This window comes from Ictidomys tridecemlineatus, chromosome 10 (genome assembly GCF_052094955.1).
Source record: "Ictidomys tridecemlineatus isolate mIctTri1 chromosome 10, mIctTri1.hap1, whole genome shotgun sequence".
Classification (NCBI taxonomy): Eukaryota; Metazoa; Chordata; class Mammalia; order Rodentia; family Sciuridae; genus Ictidomys; species Ictidomys tridecemlineatus.
In genome coordinates this window covers 97,396,436-97,422,395 of record NC_135486.1, presented here as the reverse complement: position 1 = coordinate 97,422,395, position 25,960 = coordinate 97,396,436, and the positions used below count along the sequence as shown (strand labels likewise).

General features: G+C 41.6%; 1 protein-coding gene across 12 annotated transcripts in view; it reads right to left on the bottom strand.

The window, feature by feature from the left end:
- Frmd4a (FERM domain containing 4A) overlaps positions 1-25,960 on the bottom strand; it is a 571,051-nt gene that overhangs the window by 244,767 nt on the left and 300,324 nt on the right. For 2 of the 12 annotated variants that reach the window (XM_078023493.1, XM_078023497.1), the window contains exon 1: positions 17,223-18,420. The exons of 5 other annotated variants lie outside the window; for them this stretch is intronic. In XM_078023493.1, coding sequence (XP_077879619.1) covers positions 17,223-17,366 — 144 coding nt within the window. In that variant the 5' untranslated portion in view covers positions 17,367-18,420. Of the gene's footprint in view, positions 1-17,222; positions 18,421-25,960 lie in introns of those variants that run through there. 5 more of the 12 variants (XM_078023490.1, XM_078023494.1, XM_078023492.1 and 2 more) reach the window with 4 other exon arrangements.

Here is a 25,960-nt window from a genome sequence, read left to right as displayed (position 1 = left end):
GTATAATTAAGATAAGAATTGAAATTGCCAAAGTTTTCCAAAAGCCTCAAACTTAAGTTTCATAAGACGCTTTGTGACTTACAAAACAATTTCAAATCAAGCCTATTAGATATATTTTATAAATCCTTATTTTGTAGATAAGAACTCTGCTACAGTTTGGATTTGGAACGTTCTCTAAAGGACCCATGTGTTCAAGGCTTGGTCTCCAGGTTGGTGCTGTTGGGAGGTGATGGAACTGTTAAGAGGTGGAGCCTACCGGGAGGTCTTTAGGTCTTTGGGAACTGTCCTTGAAGGGAACTGTGAGACACCATTTCCTTCTTTTTTTTTTTTTCTTCCTTGCCATGAGGTGAGAGCTTTTACTCCCCCAAATGATTCCACCATGATGTGATGCTTTGTCATTAGCCCAAAGCAACAAGGCCAACGAATCATGGGCTGAAATCTCTAAAACCATCATCCAAAATAAACCTTTTATTTTTATAAATTGATGATTTCAGGCATTTGTTCTAGTAATGGAAAGCTGCCCAACATAAAGCCTGAAGCTTGGAGTGGGTAAGTGACATCCCATGCCACATAGTCAAGCAATGCCACCACATGGATACTTGAGCCCAGGTTTTCTGACTCCCAGCTGCACCCTTAAATGCAAAGATCCCTCAGGCTCTGGTTTCAGAAGCCATGGGTATGAAAAGCAGGCACTCACATCTGTGTTTCCTCTCTGTGGAATGCACGAAATAAGATGCTAGTCATTTCCTGTGTCATCAGAAGTCAACGCTTCTTGTGACAGATCACAGCACCTCTGAAAATATTTCTTTAATTAGCAGCAGGACTGGCTTTGCAGCGTATGATGTGTTTCCCCAGGAAAGTCTTCTGGGTTCAGTCTGACCTTAGTCTATGTCAGGAATTCTCCAGCCACAGCTGGCCTGGTGGAGATGCAAAACATGCACCCGCCCTGCAATCCTGTCCCAGATGAGAGGCTTCAGGGAGGCTAAACTCCCAGGCAGGCGGAGGCAGAAAAGAGTGAGACACTTGTTTTAGTTGTTGTGACCAAAGTTTACTGATGTTTCTGCATGATGTTATTTCTGGCAGCATCTATCTTGGTGAGTGACTCAAAGATGATTTTAACTTGAGAATGTCTGAGTCTTCACAGATAGCGCTTGTCTTCTGTTGCCTCCTTCACACATGTAATAGTGTATTGGTCTAGCACTTTAGGGGATAGAAGGTGAGGTGTACCCCATCTTTTCACTTGAGGTGTCTGCAGGATGGGAGGAGGTAGAAGACATGAAGGTAGAAGGCAGGGGTTTTCATGGTGATTAGAAGAGCATTAAGGATGCTCAGGTTTTAGGATCTCAAATTTTATGGGGAAGTGGCAGATGTGAGTATCTGTTCTTTGCTTTCCTCCATTTTAGAGTTCTTAACTTGTTCTTTAAGAAATCCATCTGGGCTGGGGATGTGGCTCAAGTGGTAGCACGCTCACCTGTCATGTGTGCGGCCCAGGTTCGATCCTCAGCACCACATAAACAAGGATGCTGTGTCCGCCAAAAAACTAAAAATAAAAATAAAAAAAAAAAGAAATCCATCTGAAGAAGTGGCTTGTTTCAGAGCTAGGCAAATCTGGTTAATTCAATATCTCCAAGATAAAGCAAAGTGTGATTTTTTTTGGGGTGTGGGGGGGTACTGGGGATTGAACTCAGGGGCACTCGACCACTGAGCCACATCTCCAGCCCTGTTTTGTATTTTATTTAGAGACAGGGTCTCACTGAGTTATTTAGTGCCTCACTATTGCTGAGGATGGCTTTGAACTTTCCATCCTCCTGCCTCAGCCTCCTGAGCCACTGAGATTACAGGTATGTGCCACCGTACCCGGCAAGTGTGATGTTTTTACATTGTGAATTTCCCTCCCTTTTCTGTTTCCTGATTTTTCAAGTAAAATAGGCTTGTTGTAAAAGAACAATGGATGGCACAGAAAAGTGAAAAGAAGTTTAAAAACACTTGTAGCTCCACTACCCAGAAATAACTGCTGTTTCAGTGTAGCAACAAAGAGCATGAATTCTAGAAGCAGCTGCAGTGGTTTTAACCTGGCTCTGTCGCTTCTTATGAGATGGTTGCAGGTTATGTTACACAGTGCAAGGGATAAATCATAAGGCCTCGCACATTAGGTAAGTGTTGCCACTGAGCGAAATCCCCAGCCCCAATCCTATGAACTTTAAGGTGTGGATGTCCTCAGCTGTAAGATGAAAAGGTGACAAGGCTGTGATGAGATTAGATTACACTTACAGCTTCACCCTTGGGACATGGGAAGTGCTACAAGGTCCTTGCTTGCATGATGCCGTTTGCCTTGCAGGCTCTTCCATAGAGACCGGAATACTTCCTATGAGTGGTTTCGTGTCCCACTTTTGGTTCCCATCTACTGTTAACTTGGGGAAATTTTCTTGTATGTTCCCTACATTGCTCTTCATTCTAAAAGGAGCGATGGTATGGTTCACCCACGGAACGGATAAAACTGCATCTTGGCATCACCCATGCCCTATCCAATATGTCTACCCTTTTGAAAGTTCAAGAACTCAGCACAATTCAAATCACACCAGAAGTTCATTTTAGAACGACTGCAGGGCAGCGGCCAGTCCTTATTTGTCCTTTACAAAACACTGCAGAAGCAATGGGAATGGTCCAGCCCGGTGCAAGGACATCAGAGAAGAAACCATTGAAACTATGTGTAGTTTTCAATTCTCTGCTCAGGCTTGGTTGCTTGTCTTCGATTTGGGAGGTTGTGCTTGCACTGAAATAAAAGGGGAATCCCCTTCTACTCAGCCTTTCCCATTGTGTTCAGTGGCTTCAGCTAACCAAGTACTGGGGCGGGGAGTCAAGAGGAGAAGCTGGGCCACAGCGCCATCAGGTCCCCCAGACTCAGGTTCCTCAGTACATGGTGATGGCATTTCCCCCGTACTGCTGTTGGCTGCCTTTGTGAGTTGTTGGGGGTCATTGGCAGAACTCTGCCAAGGGGGCACCTGGGCCTTATCAAAGATGCACAGCTCTGGGTCCCAAAGCCGGCCCCCAACACTTTCACAGTGTCCACGCACAGGCTGGGGCTTGACACCAACCTGACATCTTTGTTTCACCTGTGATGCGTTAGGCTGTAGGAGGCTAGAAATAGTCAGCACATTGTTATTAAAAGCAATTTGAACTTTCTTGTAATAGAGCACATTGAATTCAATTCTTTTAGCCACAAACACAATTTTCTTTCTTAGACAGGACCCATTTTTCAAACGTCACAAGATCTTAACAATGCATACATCATATTCAATTGTGTAAAGTCGTTGTTATCCAACCTGTTTTTAATAATCCTGCCCTTAAATGCCCAGGTGATGAGTGATCCATTCTATTTCTTACTTAAGATACTGAAATATAAATGCCAAGGGAGGATTTGGAGGCTGCTGAGGTTCCAGATGCAGCAGGGTGAAGAAGGCTCCTCTGGCTCAAGACAACTCTGTTCTGCAGAGGAGCTGATATATAGGCCCACAGGCCTTTTGCTTAGGAAAGGCTGCAGCTCCTTCCCTAATTCAAAGCACACTGTAATACCCGAGGTGGCGCCTGATGGCAGGCTTATTTGCCAACGCGGAGCCAGTGCCCTGCCGGGGTCTACTTTGTTTTGGAATTTCAAGCATATTACAGACCTTACAGAGAAACCTCCTTCCATATGCGGAGATACCCAGCCTTCCAGACAAACTAGGGGAGGGAGGAGGAGGCTGGTTATCAGTCAGTGCTGGGAGCAGGACATTAGTGTCACATTTAAAGCAGTGTGCATGAACACTCCTGTGTTTTCTGGGCTCTCTCATTCTTGGTTCACAGTATTCACGTGGTTCTTATTTTAACCGCTTTCAAATTCATCTCTTACGTTGTTGCAAAGGGCCTCCTGGGGGGAATGCTGGATTCCCAGGAGAGCTTAAATGATGCATAAAGGATTAATAAGGAAACAATGGCCAGTTACTAAACATCTTGTGTTGAGTGCTTTACATAGGCTGCCTCAACCTCAAAACAATCCCATATGATATTAATTTTGACCCCATTTTACAGAAGGCATGTTGAGGCTCAGGACAACTTGCTTGCTAAATTCATGCAGCAGGTAAATCGTGGATTTGGGATTAAGACACTTGGCTCGATTCCAGTGTCACCCAAGTCCATCTCCAGTAGGCCATGATGGAAAAAGAGAATAAGTGTGGATGTATGGTTGTGTAATTTTCTCTCAGTGGCAAAGAAACTCATTAACTGACTAGGAGATTTAGCAGTAAGTTTTAAGATTCAAATGAATTGACTTGAATTTTTCGGCAGTATTACAATTTTGTATTGCAATTTTGTAGAACAGCAGGAGTTTGGATGTACAAACAAAACACACACGCTATTCCCAACCGTTGGCTTTTAGCGAATGTCTGGGAGGGGCAGACAGCAGAGATTTTGGGCATTTTTGAAAACAGATTCACAATGAGTTCCACGTTCAGTTCTGATCCTCCGTCCAGCCCCTGCCCCGGGCACTTCCTCAAGGCCTGAGAAGGAGCCTCTGCTTGTCCAGAACATTCTTGTTAAATCACTGGCTTAGAAAGTTGTGAAAGGAGTCAGAAGTCCCTGCAATGACTGGGTAACCCAAAGAGTTGATTGAGAACAAGGCCAACACTCTCTCCGGTGGATGGCTCTGACTTGGTACAGATGTGTGTGGGCAGGCGGTGTCTGTCTTAAAGCCCAAAGAAGAACCAAATACGCAGATACCTTTGACAAGCCATGCTGCCTCTCTGTGTTTATGAATTCTACCCCTCTTTTTTGGTTAATATTTTGTCATAAGCAAAGTCCAAGGAAAAAGCTCAAAGTGTAAATCGTGCCTCACCGGGGAAAGCTCAGGATCTCTAAGATTTAGAACCAGGAATCCTTGGTGTTATTTCTGCCTGCAGTATTAATTCATAGGGTCGAGCAAATTGCTGGCCTCTTTCTGCCTTCAATTCCCTGTTGCATTCATTCCTTCTTGTGTCCTGTATCTTTCTGGCCCCCAAGATTCTCCCTGTCTGTTTCTGCAAGCCACTTAGAAAGATGGTTGTGTATGGAAACTCTGAGCCCAGCATTTTTTGCTTCCCTCTGCTTGCACAGTTTTGCCTATTTGGATCCTCTCCCTGCCCTTATATCCTATATCAATGTAAAACAGTGATATTAATGTAAAACAGTAATATTAACCACAGCAGTGGCTAACTTCTATGGAATGCTTAATGTCTAGCAGAAAGATGCTAAAAGCTTTCCATGCATTTGTTACTATAAAATATTGAGGTCTTATTATTCCCATTTTGCAATGAAGGAAACTGATGTGAAATTGCAAGATAATTATCACATTATTTAAAGATGCTAAACCTGAGATTCAGCCCAGAGGCATGACTACCACCCCACCTTGCCCTAATCAAGAAATCCTTGACGATTGATTAAAACAACAAAGAAATGAGGCAGGGATATTCAAAGTTACGATGAACATGCTGTAGAAATGGTGAGCAAGTTATGCTGAAGGAAAGAGAGATGTGAGAAAGAGATGTGCTATTTCTATGGAAATAACAATACAGTGGCAGATTGTACCAGATTGTACCTACTCATCCTCCAGAATGGGCCATTGACTTACAATTTTGAACACTGGCTCTCAAGTGAAAAAGATTGGCTTTAAATCCTGGCTCTATCACTCATTAGCTGTGTGGTCATGAGCCAGTGACTGAAAGCTCCTTGTGATAAATGGACAAAGAAATGTGGTATGTATACACAATGGAATATTACTCAGCTATAAAGAAGAATAAGTTTATGACATTTGTTGATAAGTGAATTGATCTGGAGATTATCATGCTAAGTGAAATAAGCCAATCCAAAATAACCAAAGATTGAATGTTCTCTCTGCTATGTGAATGCTAACACACAACAAGGTGTGGGGAGGGAAGGGAAAGAATTGAAGCTCAGTGGATTAGACAAAAGGGAAATGAAGGGAAGGGAAGAGGAATAGAAATAGGAAAGACAGTGGAATTAACTTTATGGATAAAATTATGGATATAACTTTCCCATAGTTACTGAACACAGTGATTCAGAGCTGGCTCCATATGGCCTCTGATGGCCACTTACTAGCTGTGTGCTTTAGGGTCTTATGAACAAACCTTTATTTTATGACCTGTGGAATGGGGCAATTAGTCAAAGTAGCTCCCTCATAAGATCAGTGGGAAAATTATTGTGTATCTATAGAGCACCCTAACATAACTAAATAAATACTATTATTTTTTGTTTTGTTTGAACTTTTTGCAGTTTTAACCAGTCTGGATAAGTTGTTTCATTGGATGGATGCGCTCTATCCCCAGTAGAAGAGATCACACTGGACCAAGATCACGGGACTCCACAGCACTCTGTTATTCTATGAAGTGGCTTAAGTACAGGAATCTTACTGGACTGCATTGGCAGGATTCTCAGCAATGAGCACTCTCTGGTGAGAATCACTTCTCATAAGGATTCTCTCTTCTCCCAACAATGAGAACCAGAAAGTGTCTATCCACATTTGAACACATATTTTTTTTTGATTTGATATCATCAGGTGATATGCTGAATATTCTTCAGACTTGCTTGAAACAGACATTTCAGACAATGGCTTGTATTACAAGAGATGAGTTAATTGTTCCAAGGGTTTATCCTGCGTGCGCTTCGTGATCATGGAGGCCGACTAAATATAACATAGACATAGACTGAGGCCATGCCAACTTCCACCGTGCCCTTGATTCCCACCCCCGAGCACACAGCCAGAACTGGCAATTCATGCCCTTCCACTGCCATTGCTGGAGCAGAGCCCTGAAACATGGCGTCAACTGCAATTTGCCTCCCAGGGCTGAGTTTCAACAAGCACTTCCCCTTTTTCAGAAAATGCTCAGGGTGTCCTGCACTCTTTATTTGGCCGAGAGAGAGAGTGCAGACTGTAGGTTACTTGGCCCAGCCTGTAAATAACAGTACATTCATGGAAAAGTCACAGCAGCTGCCCTAGAACAGGCAAATCGAAAACAAAACTCTGGCCTGGGGAAGCACAAACAAAGCTGTGTGGTGTGGGAGAGGCAGCCCCCACACTTGGATCCAGGCAGAAGCGGGGAGAGAACAGAGGGCTCTTTGGACTTCTAGGAACGTTGGTGACCTTCATTCCGCTGAGTCCCCGGCAGGCCTCTACTACTGTAGGTACCAAAATTGCCTGCCTAGTCTCTTTGGTTGAGCCTATTTTCTGGCATAATTGTGGGTCAAAAAACATTTTTGAACGTCCCCTGGAAACTTCAAAGTGGCTCACTATAGCTGTGATAGTGATAGCAATCAGCCTATACTTGTTTTGGAGACTGAAGTTTGTTTGGTTTTGGTACTTAAGAATTATTTATATCCCCGCTCATCATTTCTCAGATGAGATGATAAGAATGGATCAGGTTCTTTTAATTTGCTTTTATTTTGTAGCAAATGAGTAAATGGATAACTATGACTTACAATCAATAAGTGTGTGTTGCCTATCAGTCTTGGTCTGAGCACTGGACACACAACATCACATTCAATTCTAAGGGTACCACCCTGTAGTAAATAGTGTTGCTGTTTCCATTTTACAGATGAGAGGATCTGAGCTTTAAAGGGTGAGTGATGTGTCCTTAGAACCACCTTCTGGAATTGGGACTTATGTTAGTCAGCGCTGATCCCTAGTTTTGCTTTTCCTGATTTAGTTACCTATAGTCAACCATGATCCCAAACTATGAAGTGGAAAATTCCAGAAATAAGAAATTCATAAGTTTTAAAATGTGCACTGTTCTGAGTAGTGTTATGAAATCTTTCACCATCTCCCTCCCTCCCTCTTGGACCTTAATCACCTTTTTTCCAGCGTATCTATGCTGTATACACTACCTGCCCATTAGTCACTGTCCTGGTACAGTGCTTGTGTTTAAGTAACCTTTATTTTATTTAATAATGAACTTAAAGTGCAAGAGGAGTGGTGCTAGCAATTTGGATATGCTAAGGAGAAGTCATAAAATGGTTCCTTTAAGTGAGAAGGTGAAAGTACTACCTTTTGAGAGAGACATTACCTTCACATAACTTTTATTACAGTATATTGTCATAATTGCTCTATTTTATTGTTATTGTCTTAAATCTTGTACTGTGCCTAATTTGTAAATTAAAATCCATCAGAGGTTTTGCATAGGCATGAAAAATCATAAAGTTTTCAGAACTCTTGGATGTTCCAGTCATCCACTAGGGGTCTTAGAATATATCTCCCGTGGATAAAAAGGAATTACTGTATGTCTAATTCACTGACTCTGGGGCACATGCCCTTAACCTCAGGCAAAGTTGACTCCCTGGGATAAGTTAACCAGCTGACTACCCACTTGTATCTGGAGGTTGGATGTAGTCATGTGACTTGAGTTCTGGCCAATGAGAAGTGCGTAGAAGAGATGAGCCCCACTTCTAGGACTGACTCATAGAAGTCTCTCACTGACACTCTTCCATTCTCTGCTTTCCTTTGCCAGCTAAATTAACTGACACTGAGACCCTGGAGGAGGACAGAATCACAATATGACACTGAACGAACCTGTGGAAGTTTCAACCAGAGTATGTTTATGTTTATTAGTATGAGAAATAAATTTCTATCTCACTAAGTCACTGAGAGTTCCTAGTTATCTGCTGCAGAGTCTAAAGTTACTTTAACGGTGTATCATATTATAAAAGTGGATTGATTGTGCACAGTAAAATGTTACTGTCAGTGGACTCTTATACCAGAATTGCCACTTAGTTTTAACTTGATTTTTTTTTCTCAATCTTCAGGGGATGTGGCCATAACTGGGATATTTTCCTCTAACTTACAAAGATAATAAAGAGAGCCCATATCCTGTTTCCATCTTTCAAAGGGAATTAGCATGACATGAAAATAATCAGATTGCACCATAATCATTCATTGGAAACCCATCTGGTGTGGTGATGAGCTCATACCCTTGAGAACGAAGAAAATTTCCATCTGAGGCTGGATGGGGTGGCTTCCAAAACAGGACAGCTGGCTTTCAAAAGGTCCAGGGGTGGGGGAGGGGAACATCGCTTAGTAGAGTGTCCGGTGGTCAAGTAGCATGGTCAAAGTTACTGTACAAATAATTTAAAACTATTATTACACGTGTTAAATAAGGATGTGTGACTGTTAGGCCTAAGAAGTTCAGTGCTCTCTTCCCACATGTGCAGCAACTCTGGGTTGGTACATAGTGTTATTCTCACCCATCTTTGTCTCACCTGCTCCTCCTGGTGAATGGCCACTTGTCTTTAAGGTCTCTGCTCAAACATGATGCCCTCAGGAAGTCTTCTCTGACATATCAGAGAAGGGAAGCTTTCCCTGTTATTTCTTCTTAGGCCATCAGGCACCTTGTCCTCTAAGCTTTGACGTCCCATTTTGTCATTATTTGAGTTTAAAAATTCTTGTATGAACACTGTTGAGTGATCAGCGATTGTCAGATCTGTACTGAATGCAACCTTTATAAGAATATGCACTTTTCTTTTGTTCACTATCCCATTTCCAGACACCTAGTATGCCAACTGGCACATTGCAGGTGTTCATTAATGATTTGTCAGATGAATAAACAAAAACACATGAACAAATGAATGAATGAATGAATGAATGAACAAATCTTCATTTAATTAATAGAGAACTTGAGGCAGAAGAAGTGGAATATGCCATACCTGGATTCAACGTAAAAGCTTTAGAATTTGGGATGCTTGACTTGGCTGCTAGCCATCTTCTCCCAAATGGCTTTAGTGAGACCGACTACTCCAAATAAACCATCACTTCCGTAGCTGATGAAGGCCCAGAACCAATGACTACATTGTAGCTGCTGAGATGCTTTCCCAGCCTCTAAAACCTCTGAGCCTTGAAAATACTCCATAAATTACCAAAGACATGCATGTCTAGTTTTCTTGAAGTTAGAACACGTGAACACTTGTCTCTCAAATGATGACATTTTGAAAAGACACTCATTTGTGAAGAATGGAACATTTTGAGGCTGTAAATAAAATCTCCATCCAATTAAATAATCATTTTTTCAAGGCCATGGTAGAACAATTAGATTCCCTGCCATCTTCATTAGCTCCACTCAAGAGATCCCAACCAAACATACAATTTAAATAAAAAACTGGCTATGCCTCTTCCTATGGGATTACTCTCCCTGAGTTCCACCAAAGCAGAACTTGAGAAGCCTTGACTGTCTAAAGGCAATTGGATGTTAATCAAGAGCTAAAAGTTGAATTCTGCATTGCTTTGGCAATGGATTAGCCAACACTGGGTGGGACAAACCCAAACTGTGCAGTGGCCAATGTAGTAACTAGAGGCTAATACTAAATCTCCAAATGAAGTATTATTTTCTCATTGGAGCAGACAAAGTGCCTTCCAGGAGGAGGAAAACATCCCCTATCAGATTAAAAAAATACTTAATGAACAAAGTAAAAACTGAGCTAGTTCCTATATCAAGGAAGAATTTAAAAATCCAAGAATAAGAGTTTTGCCTTTGTTCCTACTGCAAAGATGATTCCATGTCAATATAAAAAAACACTGCTGCAAAAGACAGGGTACATGAAATTCAAGCACACAGGTACAGATACAACACATCATCCTTTACTGCCAGGCACTTAATGAGTGGCTGAAAACATTAAAACAAACAAATGCTGGCTTGGCAAAGAAATCCAACACATGAGCTAATTGTTCCCTTCTAAGCAAGCCTTTTTGTCCTTTAAGCACAGCACGTGCTGCAGATCATCAGAGAAGACCCCAGGCCCAAGCCATGTGCAGGCACTAAATATTACAAAGGATATCGCCCTTTGAAAACATACATTGCCATAACAAAATGATGAAAGGGGAACAGCAAAAATAGCAAATTGAGAATCAAAGCTCCACTTTCCACATGTGGAAACATTTTCTTGAATCATAGCCTACTCCATCAGTCCTGATTGGTTGCTTTCGTTATTTTGGGAGATACGTAGGAAGCATTGAAAACTCAGGCTCATTTTAGAGGAATCGCTGGTCCTTGGGAGGGCTGACCACTGACAGCAACAGAACTAATCATGCAGGCAGTTGATAAGGTCACATTTGCAAACCGACTCTTTTTTCTAGAACTCTCAGTTTTGGAAGTGCGCCTTCTACTTGGGAGGAAACACATTCTGTGACTACAAACCCCAATCCAGGTTGATAAGGTGATCTCATATGTTTGTTTTTCTTGCTGTTGTAGGAATGTAGTGTCTGTAGGTCACTGCAGGCCTAGTGTTGTGAGGGCCGGTGTAGGAACACTGGCTAAAAACTCTACATAGATTAAAAGGGAGAAAAAACATGGGGGGCTCTCTCAAATTCCTAAGGCTTGAGTGGTCACTGTAGCCACTGGTCCATATTTCCTTCTAGAAGAAGCAGTGCTTACAACTTTTGAACACCCAAGTGTACCCAAATAATATTTCTTAGAAGAAGATGGGGTGTGCCCTGTGACCTCCAATACAGCCTACCTCCTAAAGCCAGGAGGAGAAGAGGACCAGGCATGTTGACTGGTGTGTTTGACAGGCGATAGAAAACAAAAACCAGAAACATATGAAGAGAGTGGGGGGGGGGAGAGAGAGAGAGAGAGAGAGAGAGACAGAGAGAGAGAGAGAGAGAGAGAGAGGGAGAACACCAAACTAATGGCATCCAACTTAAAAAAAGAATAATCTAAAACAGGCTTGCATATGCCATACATATGTGTCCTACATCTCTGAGGCCAGAAGAAAATTACAGTGTGCCAAAATTCAGACTGTTCATCTTATTTATTTTATTTTTATTATACTTTTGCACTGTACAGCCAGGAGCAAGGTGGGTTTGGGAGAGTGGCAGAGGGTACAGAGGAAGATTCATCTGGATTCTCATTTGAGGTACCTCTGTTATCTCTGGGCTGACTCCTAGCAATGGGTTCATATAGCCATTTTTGCAAAAGTGTCATTAGTTATGACTAATTTCCTTTTCCACTTTGACTTCCCTTGTGTTAAACATTCCTGCTTGATCTAGGAGCATTGAAATGTCCGTGGGCATTTTGAGTGAGGACACATTTCATTTGTGATAAGAGGGAAATATGTATGAGGTTGACAGTCATTCCATCAAGTTCAAATTCCTATGAACCGCATCAGTCTAGGCACAGCTTCTAGCAGCAGCCCTTGGCCCCAGGTGCTGACTCACCCTGTGCTGCCCGTGGACGGCTGGAGACCTTAGCCGCCAGAGAACTGCATCTTATAGCACTTGGACGTGGCCAGAGCAGAAGGGAAAGAAGTGTGAAGCACTGAGATCCAAAAGCCAGTCCATGGGGAATTCTTCAATCATTAGACTGGTAAAGTTATAAAGACAGCTTAGTTCTCATAAGCCCTTGCCAAAGGTAACAGTTTTTTTTCCTGCCAGGAGTATATATAACAGACTGCACACCCATTTGTAAAAGTGACATATAATTTTTTCTTTGTTGAAGAAAATAGAGAATAATTGGATTTTCCCATAGTTTCTATGTCTAGGGGGCATATGCCTCTAGTTTGACACTAAACAGAAAATATGGCTGGCAGTAGATCATAGATAAAAGAAATTTAAGAAGAGTCTTCCCAAATTCTTCAACAGTTTTTGAAATCAGCACATTCCCAGTGAAAAACTGTAAATCTGAAGTCACCCTTCTAAACTCTTGGTAGCAAAAGGACAAATTTCGATCCTTCTTGGTAGAAGAAGACTGACATACCTTTCTATTCCTTCTAAGGAATATAATACAAATTCACAGTCTCATGAAGAAGAGATCAAAGGGTAGGCAGCAAAAAGACACAGGGATAAGAAGACAATAGGCATGATTAGCGGCTTAATTAAGAAATTTGCATTTTTCTTCTGGATTTTGTGATGCTTCTAACCTTTGCAGCTTTCTTCCATTTGAAACTTGTGATTTTTCCTTTCACGTCTGTTTGTACAATTTTAAATGATTTTTTCTTTTAAAGCTCCCTGATTATGGATGCTTGGGGACCTACAATTAACCCTTGCTTGGGAGAGTAATGAGGAGATAAAGAAGGAGTGTGGAAAAGACACTTTGAGACACTCTGTTGAGATGCTGCCCATCTGAGCTGCTGCACATCCCAGCCACTGTTTGGGAAGCAAAATGGACACTGGGATGTGAAGGAAGGACCCCTGGAGCTGAAGCCAAGTGTGCTGTAAAAAAAGGGCACGGCTCTGTCCAAGAATAAACCTGACCCTCTTCTTCTTCTTTCTGCGGTGGCCACAGGTGACCACATTCCTTCTTGTGGTAAAAAAAGTAGCTCATGTTTACTGAATACTTTGCCCCCTGTCAACCTTGGGCATAAACTGAGTGTTTGGAGTTAGTCCTCAGGATCATCCTCTTCAGGCATTTCTTATGACCCTCATTTTTAGGTGCTATATAATACTCTGTCCTCTAACAGATACTTCACAGCTGATGATGGGTTTACATCCTGATCAACCCCTCATTGGTTGAGAATAGTAAGGCAAACTTCTGTTAATTCACCTAACCTATGGAACATCATAGTTTAGCAACACAGCACAATGTAGAGTGCTGGTGGTTTACCCAGGTGATCTCATGACTGATAGATCTATAGCTCAATGCCCAAGGCAGACAAGGTAAGAAAGACTCCTATTGCATATTGCCAGTGTGGGGAAATATCAAAATTTAAAGTATAGTTTCTTCTGGAAGTGTATTGATCCACTGTAAGCCAAACAATTGTTAAGTGGAGCTGTTGTAAGTTGGGGACCATCTATATTAGTGATTCCCACAAAAGATACTAGGAATTGCTTGTTAGGAAAACTGATTGCCAACCTCTACCTCCAGATGTGCTTATTCTTTAAGTCTAAGATGGGGCTCATGATATTATGTATATATTTTTAAAGTGTTCCCACCTCCAGTGATCTGATGCTGTTTGTTTGTTTGTTTGTTTGGTACCAGGGATTCAACTCAGGGGCACTGGACCACTGAGCCACATCCCCAGCCTTATTTTGTATTTTATTTAGAGAGAGGGTCTCACTGAGTTGTTCAGTACCTGGTTTTTGCTGGAGCTGGCTTTGAACTCTTAATCCTCCTGCCTCAGCCTCCTCAGCTGCTGGGCTTACCGGCGTGCAGCACAGTGCCTGGCCCTCTGTTGGGCTTTTGTAAGCATTTACTTATTCGCTAATGTGAGATGAGGCTCCTTCAGCTCTGGCTATTCAGCTGGAGTGTGTACATGAAAACCACTGAAAAGCTTTTAAAACATCCCAGCGCTCAGGCCCCAGATCAATTAAATCAGAATCTCTGGAAGTCAGGTCTGGCTGGAGCAGGGTGTTTGTTAGAGCTCCCCAGATGAATCTAAAATTCATCCAGGAATTGGCAACCATCACTTTAGCCAATGAACAGGCTGTGAACCACAAAAACATTGCTTAAGCAAAATACATCAAAAAAGGCCATCAATCACTGTATTTCTAATAAATAAATGCACTGTTGCTGAATTTTTCCCAAGATAAATTACAGTAAGAATACAGTCTATTAAACAACAATAGCATTTCACATCTGTAGATTCTTCAGTCTTTGCTACATATTTTTACATATATCCCCTTATTTAAATATTAAAACACTATGAAGCTATATCCTCATTCAGTAATGGAGAAAGTGAAGACCAGGAGACTTAGACTTTTTGTCTAAGTTTTCCTTGAACAAATTATTCTCTGCTTTTCTCTCAAAGCCTCTATATGTTGAAATGCAATTATTTGTGTTCTTGACTCTTCCCCATAAAGCTATGAGCAATTGAAGATGGGTCAGAATATTATTTTGAATATCCCTTTAATCCAGCCATGCTGGCCAGTAGATAGCAGGGCTGGGAGCAGGTAGACGCTGCCCGGGACTTGGGAAGTCCTGTCTGGATTGCATTCAGACCACCCCTGGTCAGTACAGCTGCATTCTGCTTTTGGCTTCCCTACCGTTTCCCGGCCCCCTCAACTTGGCTCTGAAGACTGGGTAACCCAGCAGCCCTGTAGTTAATCTGGCCTCTGGGGCTGGGGAACTAGTTTAGACCTGCTACCTTGGCTTTCCTCTTAGCAACTGCTTTCCAGATCCCCTGTGGAATTACCTCCCAGCTGCAAAGGGCTGTGTGGGTGAGAGGCACTTGTTGCCTTTGGGCCAAGCAGCCCAGGTTGGCCAGAGTCTGATCATGGACAAGTCTGAGGACTCATCATGATGCCTATGAGTCTCAATTGCCCCTGACAGACGCAGGCACATCACTGGCTCAATGGAATTGTGGTTGGGTGGGAATAAAAATTTTTTCCAGGCCTGGTTGCTAATACTTCAATGCTCTTTTCAGTATACTTAAGATGTAAATAAAAATCGTAAGGAAGCCCCCTGAGGGGGGCTGGCCCACCCTGCTTACTTGATTTTGAAGCTCAGTTTTTATGTAACTTGATGAGACAAGAGGGAAGACAAATCTGGAGATGAAAAGAAAGTGGGAGGTGGAGGCAAGGAGCCAGACCCTCAAACACTCCTATAACCACAGAAATGACTGAAAAAGATGGAATGATCTTGATTAAGTAATTACCCCAAATACCAAACTGGGGGACATTTGACTCTGAACAAAGGTTTTAGAAAATCTTCCAATGAACACACCAATCTTCTTCTTTCTTGAATCTCCCAGCTAGGAGGTTGTTTTCCAAAATTCTTTCCTATTCACAACTCGTCATTGGAATTATTTTATGTAAAATTTTCAAATGGTTGTCAAACTTGGGAAGATTTTCCTTAAGCTTCTTTTATATATGATCTATTGGAAACACAGTGGCTGTGGTATATACCCTTCAAGCATAGGAATTCTGGAGAAATTTCATCTCCAGAAACCCTGTCTGCCCGTGGGAAAATGAAGCCCAAGACAGGGATCTGCAAGTGTCTGGTCCCCTTGGGTAAGGCTTCCAAGAAGCTGTCCCTTCAAAGCCAGGCCAGAAATTTCATGAGTTGGGGAGGGGAATAGAGGGAGGGGCAGCTACAGGGTCCAGAGTTGTTTAGACATTACACACAATTTCTTAAGGGATTATGCACCACCAAGCAAACCTAAAAATACAAAGGCCAGCTGTGCCCGCCCAGTGGCAAACAGTGAGGTGAGCCAGCAAGCAAAAAGAGACTGCCAAAGCCACTCAAGTTGACTTAATGAAACAAACCTTATTACCAAAAAACCCATCTGCCAAGCCAGAGTGACACTGAGTGACACCTTCTTCCAGAGCCAGGTGAGGGGAAGTGCTCCCACTTTCTACTTTGCCTCTTTCCCTTCTTCCTGCCCAACCAGGCTGAGTCCTCTCACAATGGGCTGGGGCTGTCAGGACTGACATCTCCATGACAAGCAGGGATATAGCCTAATGCCACCAATCTAGACGAATGGTAGGAGAAGGCAGATACTGTTGTCTCCCCTTTTTGATACTTCTGTATCCCTAGCCAGCTGACTCAGAAGTGCTACCTTCTTTCAGAAAATGCCCTCCCCAGGATGAGGTATAACTTAAGAAGAACATTTGCTTTGTATGCATGAAGCCTTGGGTTTGATCCACAGCATTGCAAAAAATAAATAAATAAAATAATAAAATAAAAACATAAAAAAAACCATAAAATGTTCTTTTTCTCAGATTTGGATGTAGGCTCTGTACAAGTGTCAGAGTTCCCTGTGTAAACCACCAAAGGGAGAGAGAGGTGAAGAAAAGAGATCATATTGCTGCTTGGTGCTCTTGCTCCTGTCCCCCATAACCACACTTCCTTTACCAGCTGGTCACCCCTGCCCCTCCAAATGGCCCACAGACACTGAGTAAGCATCATCTATTGTGAGGGAAATATGAATTAGTGCAAAGAGCAGCCTTTGTCTTTGCAGCCAGAAGAACCTTGGTTTTAATCACACGGCTCTGTCAATTACTTGCTGGGTGACTTTGCACAACTCACATCCTTCTCCAAGTTTCAACAACATCATCTGTTAAATGGAGACATGTGCACCCCTTGAAAATGCTCATGGCACACCTCACAGGGCGCCTGGCACCTCAAGAAAGATGCTAGATTAATGTTAACTGGTTCCCTGTTGATTGTAACATGCTCCAGAGTCCTAAGTACAAGTGACAATAGCTCACTCCCCTCCCCCTTATTCCCCATCACTGCCTCACACTGCAAAGACAAGTAAGAGGAGGTTGGTCCCACCTGGTAGACGGCCCTGGAGATGCACCATGGCTTCAACATCAGCAGCAGGACCCGAAAGTGTCCCCCTCGGCAAGTCCTCAGTGCCTGGCAAGTGAGGTTCCAGCTGCATGGCACGTCCTCAGAGCCCGGCAGCCCTGCCGCCATGCCAGCTCCTGGGCCTCCTGCCTTTGCCCCTCCGCTCTCGGGCCCCACATACAGGGCTGTGTTCTTTCAGAAACACAGATTCCAATGCCACTAAGATTTAATCAGGCAAGGAAAAAATTCAGTCAAAATAACCCTGCTTCCTCTTGCTCTCCTCTCCCCCTACCTACCCTCACCACGCCCCTCACTAATCTTCAGAGACTGTTTTCCCTCAAGGATTAGCAGAAGGCTCCTAAATCAAAATGTTTTCTCCTTGTCTCTGGGGACTCACCAGGCACCAGGGAAAAATAAACCCCAGTGTGCAGATAATCACACATCCCTGCCTCTTGGTGGACTGTCCTGTAGACTGAAGCTGGCTCTTTAGTGAACAGCGCAAATCCAGAGACATTCCAGGGTGAGAAAGTGAAGCGAAGACTTGCAGCCTCCCCTGCCAACATTCCCAAGACATTCCATCTATTTTCTTAACTCTTTAAAACTTGGAAAACCCAAGAGTTCCTGCAGGGTGAAACAAAAAAGTCCAATTTTATATCCACACTGGAGAGATTGCTATTTCTGTGGGCAACTTGTAAAAAAACTGGACGTTTTCTTTGGAAGTATCCCAGATTTAAGTTAGGATCAACAGAACTGCCAGGAAGCTTATCTGATACAGATAATATCCACATTCATGATTTTGGAGGAAAATGGATAAAGGAGGTCAAGGCAACCTATTCTGTTTTTCTCTCCAGAGTTTATAGAAAATCTCTGGCTATTTTATGGATAAATGACATGTGGAACTTAACCCCAAGCACAGATATGCAGTTAGATGTGTCACAACTGCTTGTCATTTCACTCAAGACCCTTTGATTGTTGATTATTTTTTAACCATGTTTCAAAAGGACATATGCATATTAATTTAACATATTTTTATATTAAGAGGTGAGATCCCAAAGCTGGAAGGGGAGCTAAAGGATAAAGGAGGATACAGTCACAATACACAGCAGGATTCCTACAATTAAGAGAAGGGGTAAGTTTAATCTGTTTCTTTTTCTTTTTCTTTTTCTTTTCTTTTCTTTTCTTTTCTTTTCTTTTCTTTTCTTTCTTTCTTCCTTCCTTCCTTCCCTCCCTCCCTCCCTCCCTCCCTCCCTCCCTTCCTTCCTTCCTTCAAGATAGGGTCTTGCTACGTTGCTTAGAGCTCCCTGAAGGTTCTGGGACTGGCCTCAAACTTGTGATCTCTTCCTTCAGCCTCCTGATCCATTGGGATTAAAGGCATGTGCCACCATGTTTGGCTAAATTTGATCTTAATATCATTTTGGTTGCATAGTTCAGAAAACCATGGCTACTATTAGCACATATTTCTCTTCTGCACATTTATTTATTTATTAACTTATTTATTTATCTCTGCTTCATCTCTATCCTTTATCTCATCAGAGCATAACCTACTAGCCTACTGGAGTATCCTGGAGTCAGACACACCTGAGCTTGAACTTGGCCCTACTAATTCTTGCATGATCTTACACAAATTGATTTCTTTGATAATCTTTGGCATGGAAAATAATAATGGAAATGGAAATAATATCCACCTCATTGGGTTGTAGTAAAGACTGAATGAGGTAATATATTTAAAATGAATAATCTGGTGTGTGATATTTTTAAAGCACTCATTATAATCTGCTAATTCAAGGATTTACCTATCACTGATAAAGCTCTTGAGATAATTTCAAAATTTGTTTTTCTCTAAATCATCTTCTCTTAGTTCCCTTTCTTCTTTTGCAAGGATCTATTGCGTTCATTTAGTTTAGACATTTTTTTGCTGTTGAGTTTTATCATTTTCCATGAATGATTCTCAGTAAACCACTATACATGATTTTATTCCTGTATATAATTGCTTTATCTCTATATTCCTTTAATGAAAGTGCAGGTGTTGGGAGGAGGACAGGACAAAAAAAATCTTGGCTTTCTACAAATACCTCATCAACAGGATCAGTTTTATTTAAAAGGAGGAGGAAAGAAGGAGAAAGAAAACTAAAAACAATATGCAGAAAATAATAGTTCCATCATCATTAGCTAACTGACTTGGTATTTTCAAGAAAAAAACTAATGCAAGATATATGCTAGTCACTTCTGCATAGGCTCCCTAAAGCTCTCCATGCTTGGGGAATTTGGCTGTGAACCAGACTCTTATCCAAAGCATGCAATTATGGAACAGATAGGGAAATTCTAAAGGCATTGTTTTATTCTATAATTAAATAATATGACTTTAAATATTTTTTAAAAAGTTAAATATATATTTAGCTTATGGTCTGGGAATTTAAGTATAAAGGGGCCATAATAAATTTTCTAAAACCCATGACTGAATATAAACATATGAATTCCTGAGAACAGCTAGACCTACTCATATTGTCCTAAAATTTTACCATTGGTGGGGACCAGTGGATATCCTCCAAGGAGGCTTGCTCTGGGGTATAGAATCTGAACCTGGTGATACTGGCCTGAGTCTGAGTCCATCTAAGTGTGGGGTGACAGACTGCTTGTGCCCAAGCATAGGTCGGACATCCTGCTGGATTTCACTGCCAGACTCTTCATCTGTCTCCCTGACTCTGACCTTTAGGTAATTGACTCAGACAATCACAAGGATATTCAAAGACTTGCAAATGTGATGCTACTACTGTATGATATCCTGAGCTTTTAAAAAGAATTTAGAATCTGCAAAGCAATTAGATCCACACATTTGTGTGTCCGTCTCTGTGTGCATGTACGAGAGTGCTTGTTTGTGTACATGTGCATCTGTGTGAGCATGTGTGTATGCATATGTGTTTGTTTGTGCGAGTCTGTGTATGTACACACTTTGATCTTGCAGAGGAGAAAATCATAGTGCAGAGGTCCAGAGTGACCTGCCTGCCACAGTAATGTTGTGATGGAGCCAGATCATGACACCAGGGCTAATGACCTGAATTTATCTTCCGAACTCCCAACTTTTTTCATCGTTTTATTTTTTTTTCTTTGAAAATAACAGAAAATAAGGGTTTTTCTAGGCAGTTTTCCATTTACATAGTAGATAAAAATAATTATGAAGTAAAAGAGCAGGACAGAGTGATCTCTGAAGGGTGAGGAGCACTTTAGACTAGAAAGAAAGAATTAGAAGCTAGAAACTAGAAAGAAAGGAACATCACAGTATCACCTCCCCTCCTGTGAGACTTTTTGGCTAATGTTTGGGATGAAAAGAGTCAAAGCATGGAGTGAGTTGGCCCCATTTGGTTCATCGCTGAGTGGCTGCCTATTATATTCCTTGGGGAACATTACCAGGAGCAGCTGAAGTCTTGGGCCCAGGGTTTCACATTTGGGAAGGGATCAAGGCTGAGAACCCAACAGTCATGGCTAATTGGGGAGGGAGGCAGGCACTAAAGCCACTGGTTACTACCTGGGGACAGAGCAGGAGACACAGAGGGGAATGGCACAGAGGACTACGGCCAGCACTCACTGACCCTCATCCCAGATGCCTTGCTCACAGCTCCCACCTGGATCCAGTTCATTTTTATCTTTCCTGTCTCAGCTCCTCTGTGTTTTCTGCTCCAGCTCTCAGATCCTTCTTCCCTGTTTTTGTTAAGACAGAAGAATGAATGAATGCTTTGCCTGATTCTGGGGATGTTTTTAAGACATAATTACTGCCTTGAAAAAATACTTGGGAAAACTAAGTTGGAAGTCATGTGTAGCATAATTATGAACAAAATTCGCAAATACTTAGGAAATAGCACATGCACAGAAAAGGATATTTATAGCAACCAGAGAAATATTTTAGGAAATGCTATCTAATGTAACACATCATCATTCAGTGTTTATGACTGGCATTTATTTGAGAAAACATCAGCTCCAAGATTGGCTGGGGGATTTTTTTATGCCAGGTCAAAATCAACTGCTGGAAGGTGAAAACAGCATTTTTGTTTTTTAAATTAATTAATTAATTAAAAAAATTTTTTTGGCACTGGGAACCCAAGGGTGCTTAACCACTGAGAAACATCCCCCAGCAAATGGCATTTTTTTTAAAAAGACGCTCTTGGATGTGATTTATTATCTTTTCCTGATAGGATCTGGAGGTAAAGGCTGGTAACTCCCACTTCAAAGCCCAGTTCATGGGTGGTCCCGCATCAAGAAACCTCAGTCGGGAATGAAGACACAAGCCAGATCCATTCTCTTGGAAGAACTCAAGAAGACCCACAGGTGACTTATTCTAAACCAAAGCTAAGAAAGGTAATAGGAAAACATCAGAGGAAAGATAGGGTTTTCCACAGAAATGTCCATTGACCAATTTCAAGTTTTGAAGAAAGCCCATTTTGAGGGGAGGTGGGGTGTTGTGTGCTGTTGACTGACAATTCATGAATTTCTTCAGCTCTGAGCTACTAATTCTCATTTGAATCTGGTATTCTTATGCCTCCTAACATAGAACCCAAACCAAGACTTAATCTTAGTGTACATTTCTTTCTTTCTTTCCTGCCATGTTATGTTTTTGTCATGAATTCTCCATGTATAATCACAATTCCCAGTGGAGACAGAGCTGAAGCTTTGTTCTTTAAATGAAGGTGGCCCATAACTCTTTGTTAGTGTTCTTAAATACACACACACACACACACACACACACACACACACAACTCATTGAGATACAATTTATATGCCATGCACTTTACCCATTCAGAGTATACCATTCAATGATTTTGCGTATCTACAGGACTGTACCACCATCACCACTACCTAATTTTAAAATATTTTCATCACTCCAAACAGAAACCCTGTACCTGCAAGTTGTGATGGTTGCTTCCCATTTCTCCTTGCTCCCTCCCCCAGCTTCTGACTATCTTCTTCCTATCTCTACAGTTTTGTCTATCCTGGGCATTTTATATCCATGGGGTCCTTGTTGTCTGGTTCCTTTCACTTAGCATAATGCTTTCTAGGGTCATGCATTACAGCATGCATCAGTATTTTATTTCTTTTTCTTTTTTTTTTGTTTTCTAGGATGTCTTTCTTTTTATATATATATTTTTATTGGTTGTTCAAAACATTACAAAGCTCATGATATATCTTCTTTCATACATTTGACTCAATTGGGTTATGAACTCCCATTTTTACCCCAAATACAAATTGCAGAATCACATCAGTTACACACTCACATTTTTACCTAATGGCATATTAGTGACTGTTGTATTCTGCTACCTTTCCTATCCCCTACTATCACCCCTCCCCTCCCCTCCCATCTTCCCTCTCTACCTCATCTGCTGTTGTTCAATTCTCTCCCTTGTTTCCTGCCCCCCGTTCCCCTCACATCCTCTTCTATGTAATTTTGTGTAACATTGAGGGTCTCCTACCATTTCCATATGCTTTTCCTTCTCTCTCCCTTTCTCTCCCCCCACTCATCTTTGTTTAATGTTAATCTTTTCCTCATGCTCTTCCTCCCTGTTCTGTTCTTAGTTGCTCTCTTTATATCAAAGAAGACATTTGGCATTTGTTTTTTAAGGATTTGCTAGCTTCGCTTAGCATAATCTGCTCTAATGCTATCCATTTCCCTGCAAATTCTATGATTTTGTCATTTTTAATTGCTGCGTAGTACTCCATTGTGTATAGATGCCACTTTTTTTTTTTATCCATTCATCTATTGAAAGGCATCTAGGTTGGTTCCACAGTCTAGCTATTGTGAATTATGCTGCTATGATCATTGATGTGGCAGTATCCCTATAGTAAGCTCTTTTAAGATCCTCAGGGAATAGTCTGAGGAGGGCGATAGCTGGGTCAAATGGTGGATCCATTCCCAGCTTTCCCAGGTATCTCCATACTGCTTTCCAAATTGGCCTTACCAATTTGCAGTCCCACCAGCAGTGTACAAGTGTACCCTTTTCCCCACATCCTCGCCAACACTTATTGTTGTTTGACTTCATAATGGCTGCCAATCTTACTGGAGTGAGATGGTATCTTAGGGTGGTTTTGATTTGCATTTCTCTGACTGCTAGAGATGGTGAGCATTTTTTCATGTACTTATTGATTGATTGTATGTCCTCCTCTGTGAAGTGTCTGTTCAGGTCCTTGGCCCATTTGTTGATAACCACTCCATTCACAATATCCTCAAAGAAAATAAAATACTTGGGAATCAACCTAACAAAAGAGGTGAAAGATTTATACAATGAAAACTACAGAACCCTAAAGAGAGAGATAGAAGAAGATCTTAGAAGATGGAAAAATGTACCCTGTTTATGGATAGGCAGAACTAACATCATCAAAATGGTGATATTACCCAAAGTTCTCTACAGGTTTAATGCGATGCCAATCAAAATCCCAATGGCATTTCTTGTAGAAATAGATAAAGCAATCATGAAATTCATATGGAAAAACAAAAGACCCAGAATAGCAAAAGCAATTCTAAGCAGGAAGTGTGAATCAGGCGGTATAGCGATACCAGATTTCAAACTATATTACAGAGCAATAGTAACAAAAACAGCTTGGTACTGGTACCAAAACAGGCAGGTGGACCAATGGTACAGAATAGAGGACACAGAAACCAATCCACAGAATTACAACTTTCTTATATTTGATAAAGGGGCTAAAAGCATGCAATGGAGGAAGGATAGCATCTTCAACAAATGGTGCTGGGAAAATTGGAAATCCATATGCAACAAAATGAAACTGAATCCCTTTCTCTCGCCATGCACAAAAGTTAACTCAAAATGGATCAAGGAGCTAGATATCAAATCAGAGACACTGCGTCTGATAGAAGAAAAAGTTGGCTACGATCTACATACTGTGGGGTCGGGCTCCAAATTCCTTAATAGGACGCCCATAGCCCAAGAGTTAATAACACGAATAAATAAATGGGACTTACTTAAACTAAAAAGTTTTTTCTCAGAAGAGAAACAATAAGAGAGGTAAATAGAGAGCCTACATCCTGGGAACAAATTTTTACCCCTCACACTTCAGATAGAGCCCTAATATCCAGAATATACAAACAACTCAAAAATTTAAACAATAAGATAACAAATAACCCAATTATTTCTTTTTCTTGCTGAATAAATATTCCTTATATGAATAGATCACATTTTTTTTTGCTTTTTCTATTTATCAGTTGATGAGCATTTGGGTTGTTCAAGTTTGGGGCTATTCTGAATAATGCTATGAGTGTCTGCATATGGGTTTTGGTGTAGCTGTATGTTTTCCATTTCTCCTGGGTATATATACTGAGGGAGTGGAATTGCTAGATCTATGGTAACTCTAACTTTTCCAGGAACTGCCAGCCATATCATTTCACATCCCCAGCAGCTATCTAGGAGGGCTCTGATTTCCTCCAGATCCTTATTGCACTTGTTATTGCCCAACTTTTTGATTCTAGCCATTGTATTGGGTGGAAAGTGGTGACATTCTTGCTTTCCTTACTAAATCCCATGCCATGGTCTTTGGGTAGGTGGCTGTAGGCAACCAGCAGAAAGGACTGCTTTTAAGGGGCTAGGCCACTGTTCCTCCTGCCTTATCCCTTGGGCATGTGCAGCTCATAGACTCTGGGGAAATAGAGACTGACAGCCAAAAGGTCCAGAATTTCCTCTCCCTTCTGCATCAGCTCCTCCCCCAGCCCATTCTGCTCCTGACACTCTCACGCCCACCATCTGGGGCAAAAGTCCAAATACTGCTGGAAGTTACCATTTGTCACTTTATAATCCCTGTTCCAACTCTTTGGAAAAAGGATATTTAGAAATAGCTCTTGCCTGTTTAAGTGAGTGGGCGATGTGCAAAACCCAAACAGTCTTTTGAAATCTGGAGGCATTTCAGGACTGCTCACTCACACATTTAATCCCATATTTGGATCTGGAAAGTATCCCAGCTCTGACAAAGAGTCATCATTGCATCACCATGCCTCAACCTAAGAACCCCAAAGACCCATTTATATAAATGCTTGGGAACTCACTATGTTCATTTGAGGGGGATGGGAGAATAATTTTTTAAAAAAATGCTTGGCTGTGTATATAAAAATATTTTGGGTCCCTGGGAAAGTACAAGAGAGACAGGAGCTGCCCTCTGGTTTAAGCACTCTGGAGCAGCCAAGAGCTAAGTTTAGAAAAATTCCCCCATGCTCTACAAACCACCATGCTAGTGATCCTATAGCCACAAGAGTGATGTCATCTATCAGTTACCCGGTCAGAAAAGTAAGCTCTCATATACACCCCAGACCCCCACAGAAGTTAAATCAGTGCAAGCTCTGAATAAATAATTAAATGCCCTCAGCTCCCATAATTTCATCCTACTTGGTTTCCATGGAACTCAATGGCCAAGGATGATACTTAAGTGTATATTTTGCAACTTATGTTTATACAATCACAGCCTTAAGTGGAAAAAAAAGAGGGTTTTTGTTTTGCTTAGGGGTTAGAAACATTCAAAAGAGCAATGGCTGGAATCTGCCAATATTTGAGGTTTTTTTTTTTGTACCAAGTATTATACTCAGGGGTGCTTATCCAGTGACCCACATCTCCAGCCCTTTTTTGGATTTTGTTTAGAGACAAGGTCTCACTGAGTTGCTTATGGCCTCACTAATTTGCTGAGGCTGGCTTTGAACTGGTGGTCTTCCTCCCTTAGCCTCCTGAGCCAGTGGGATT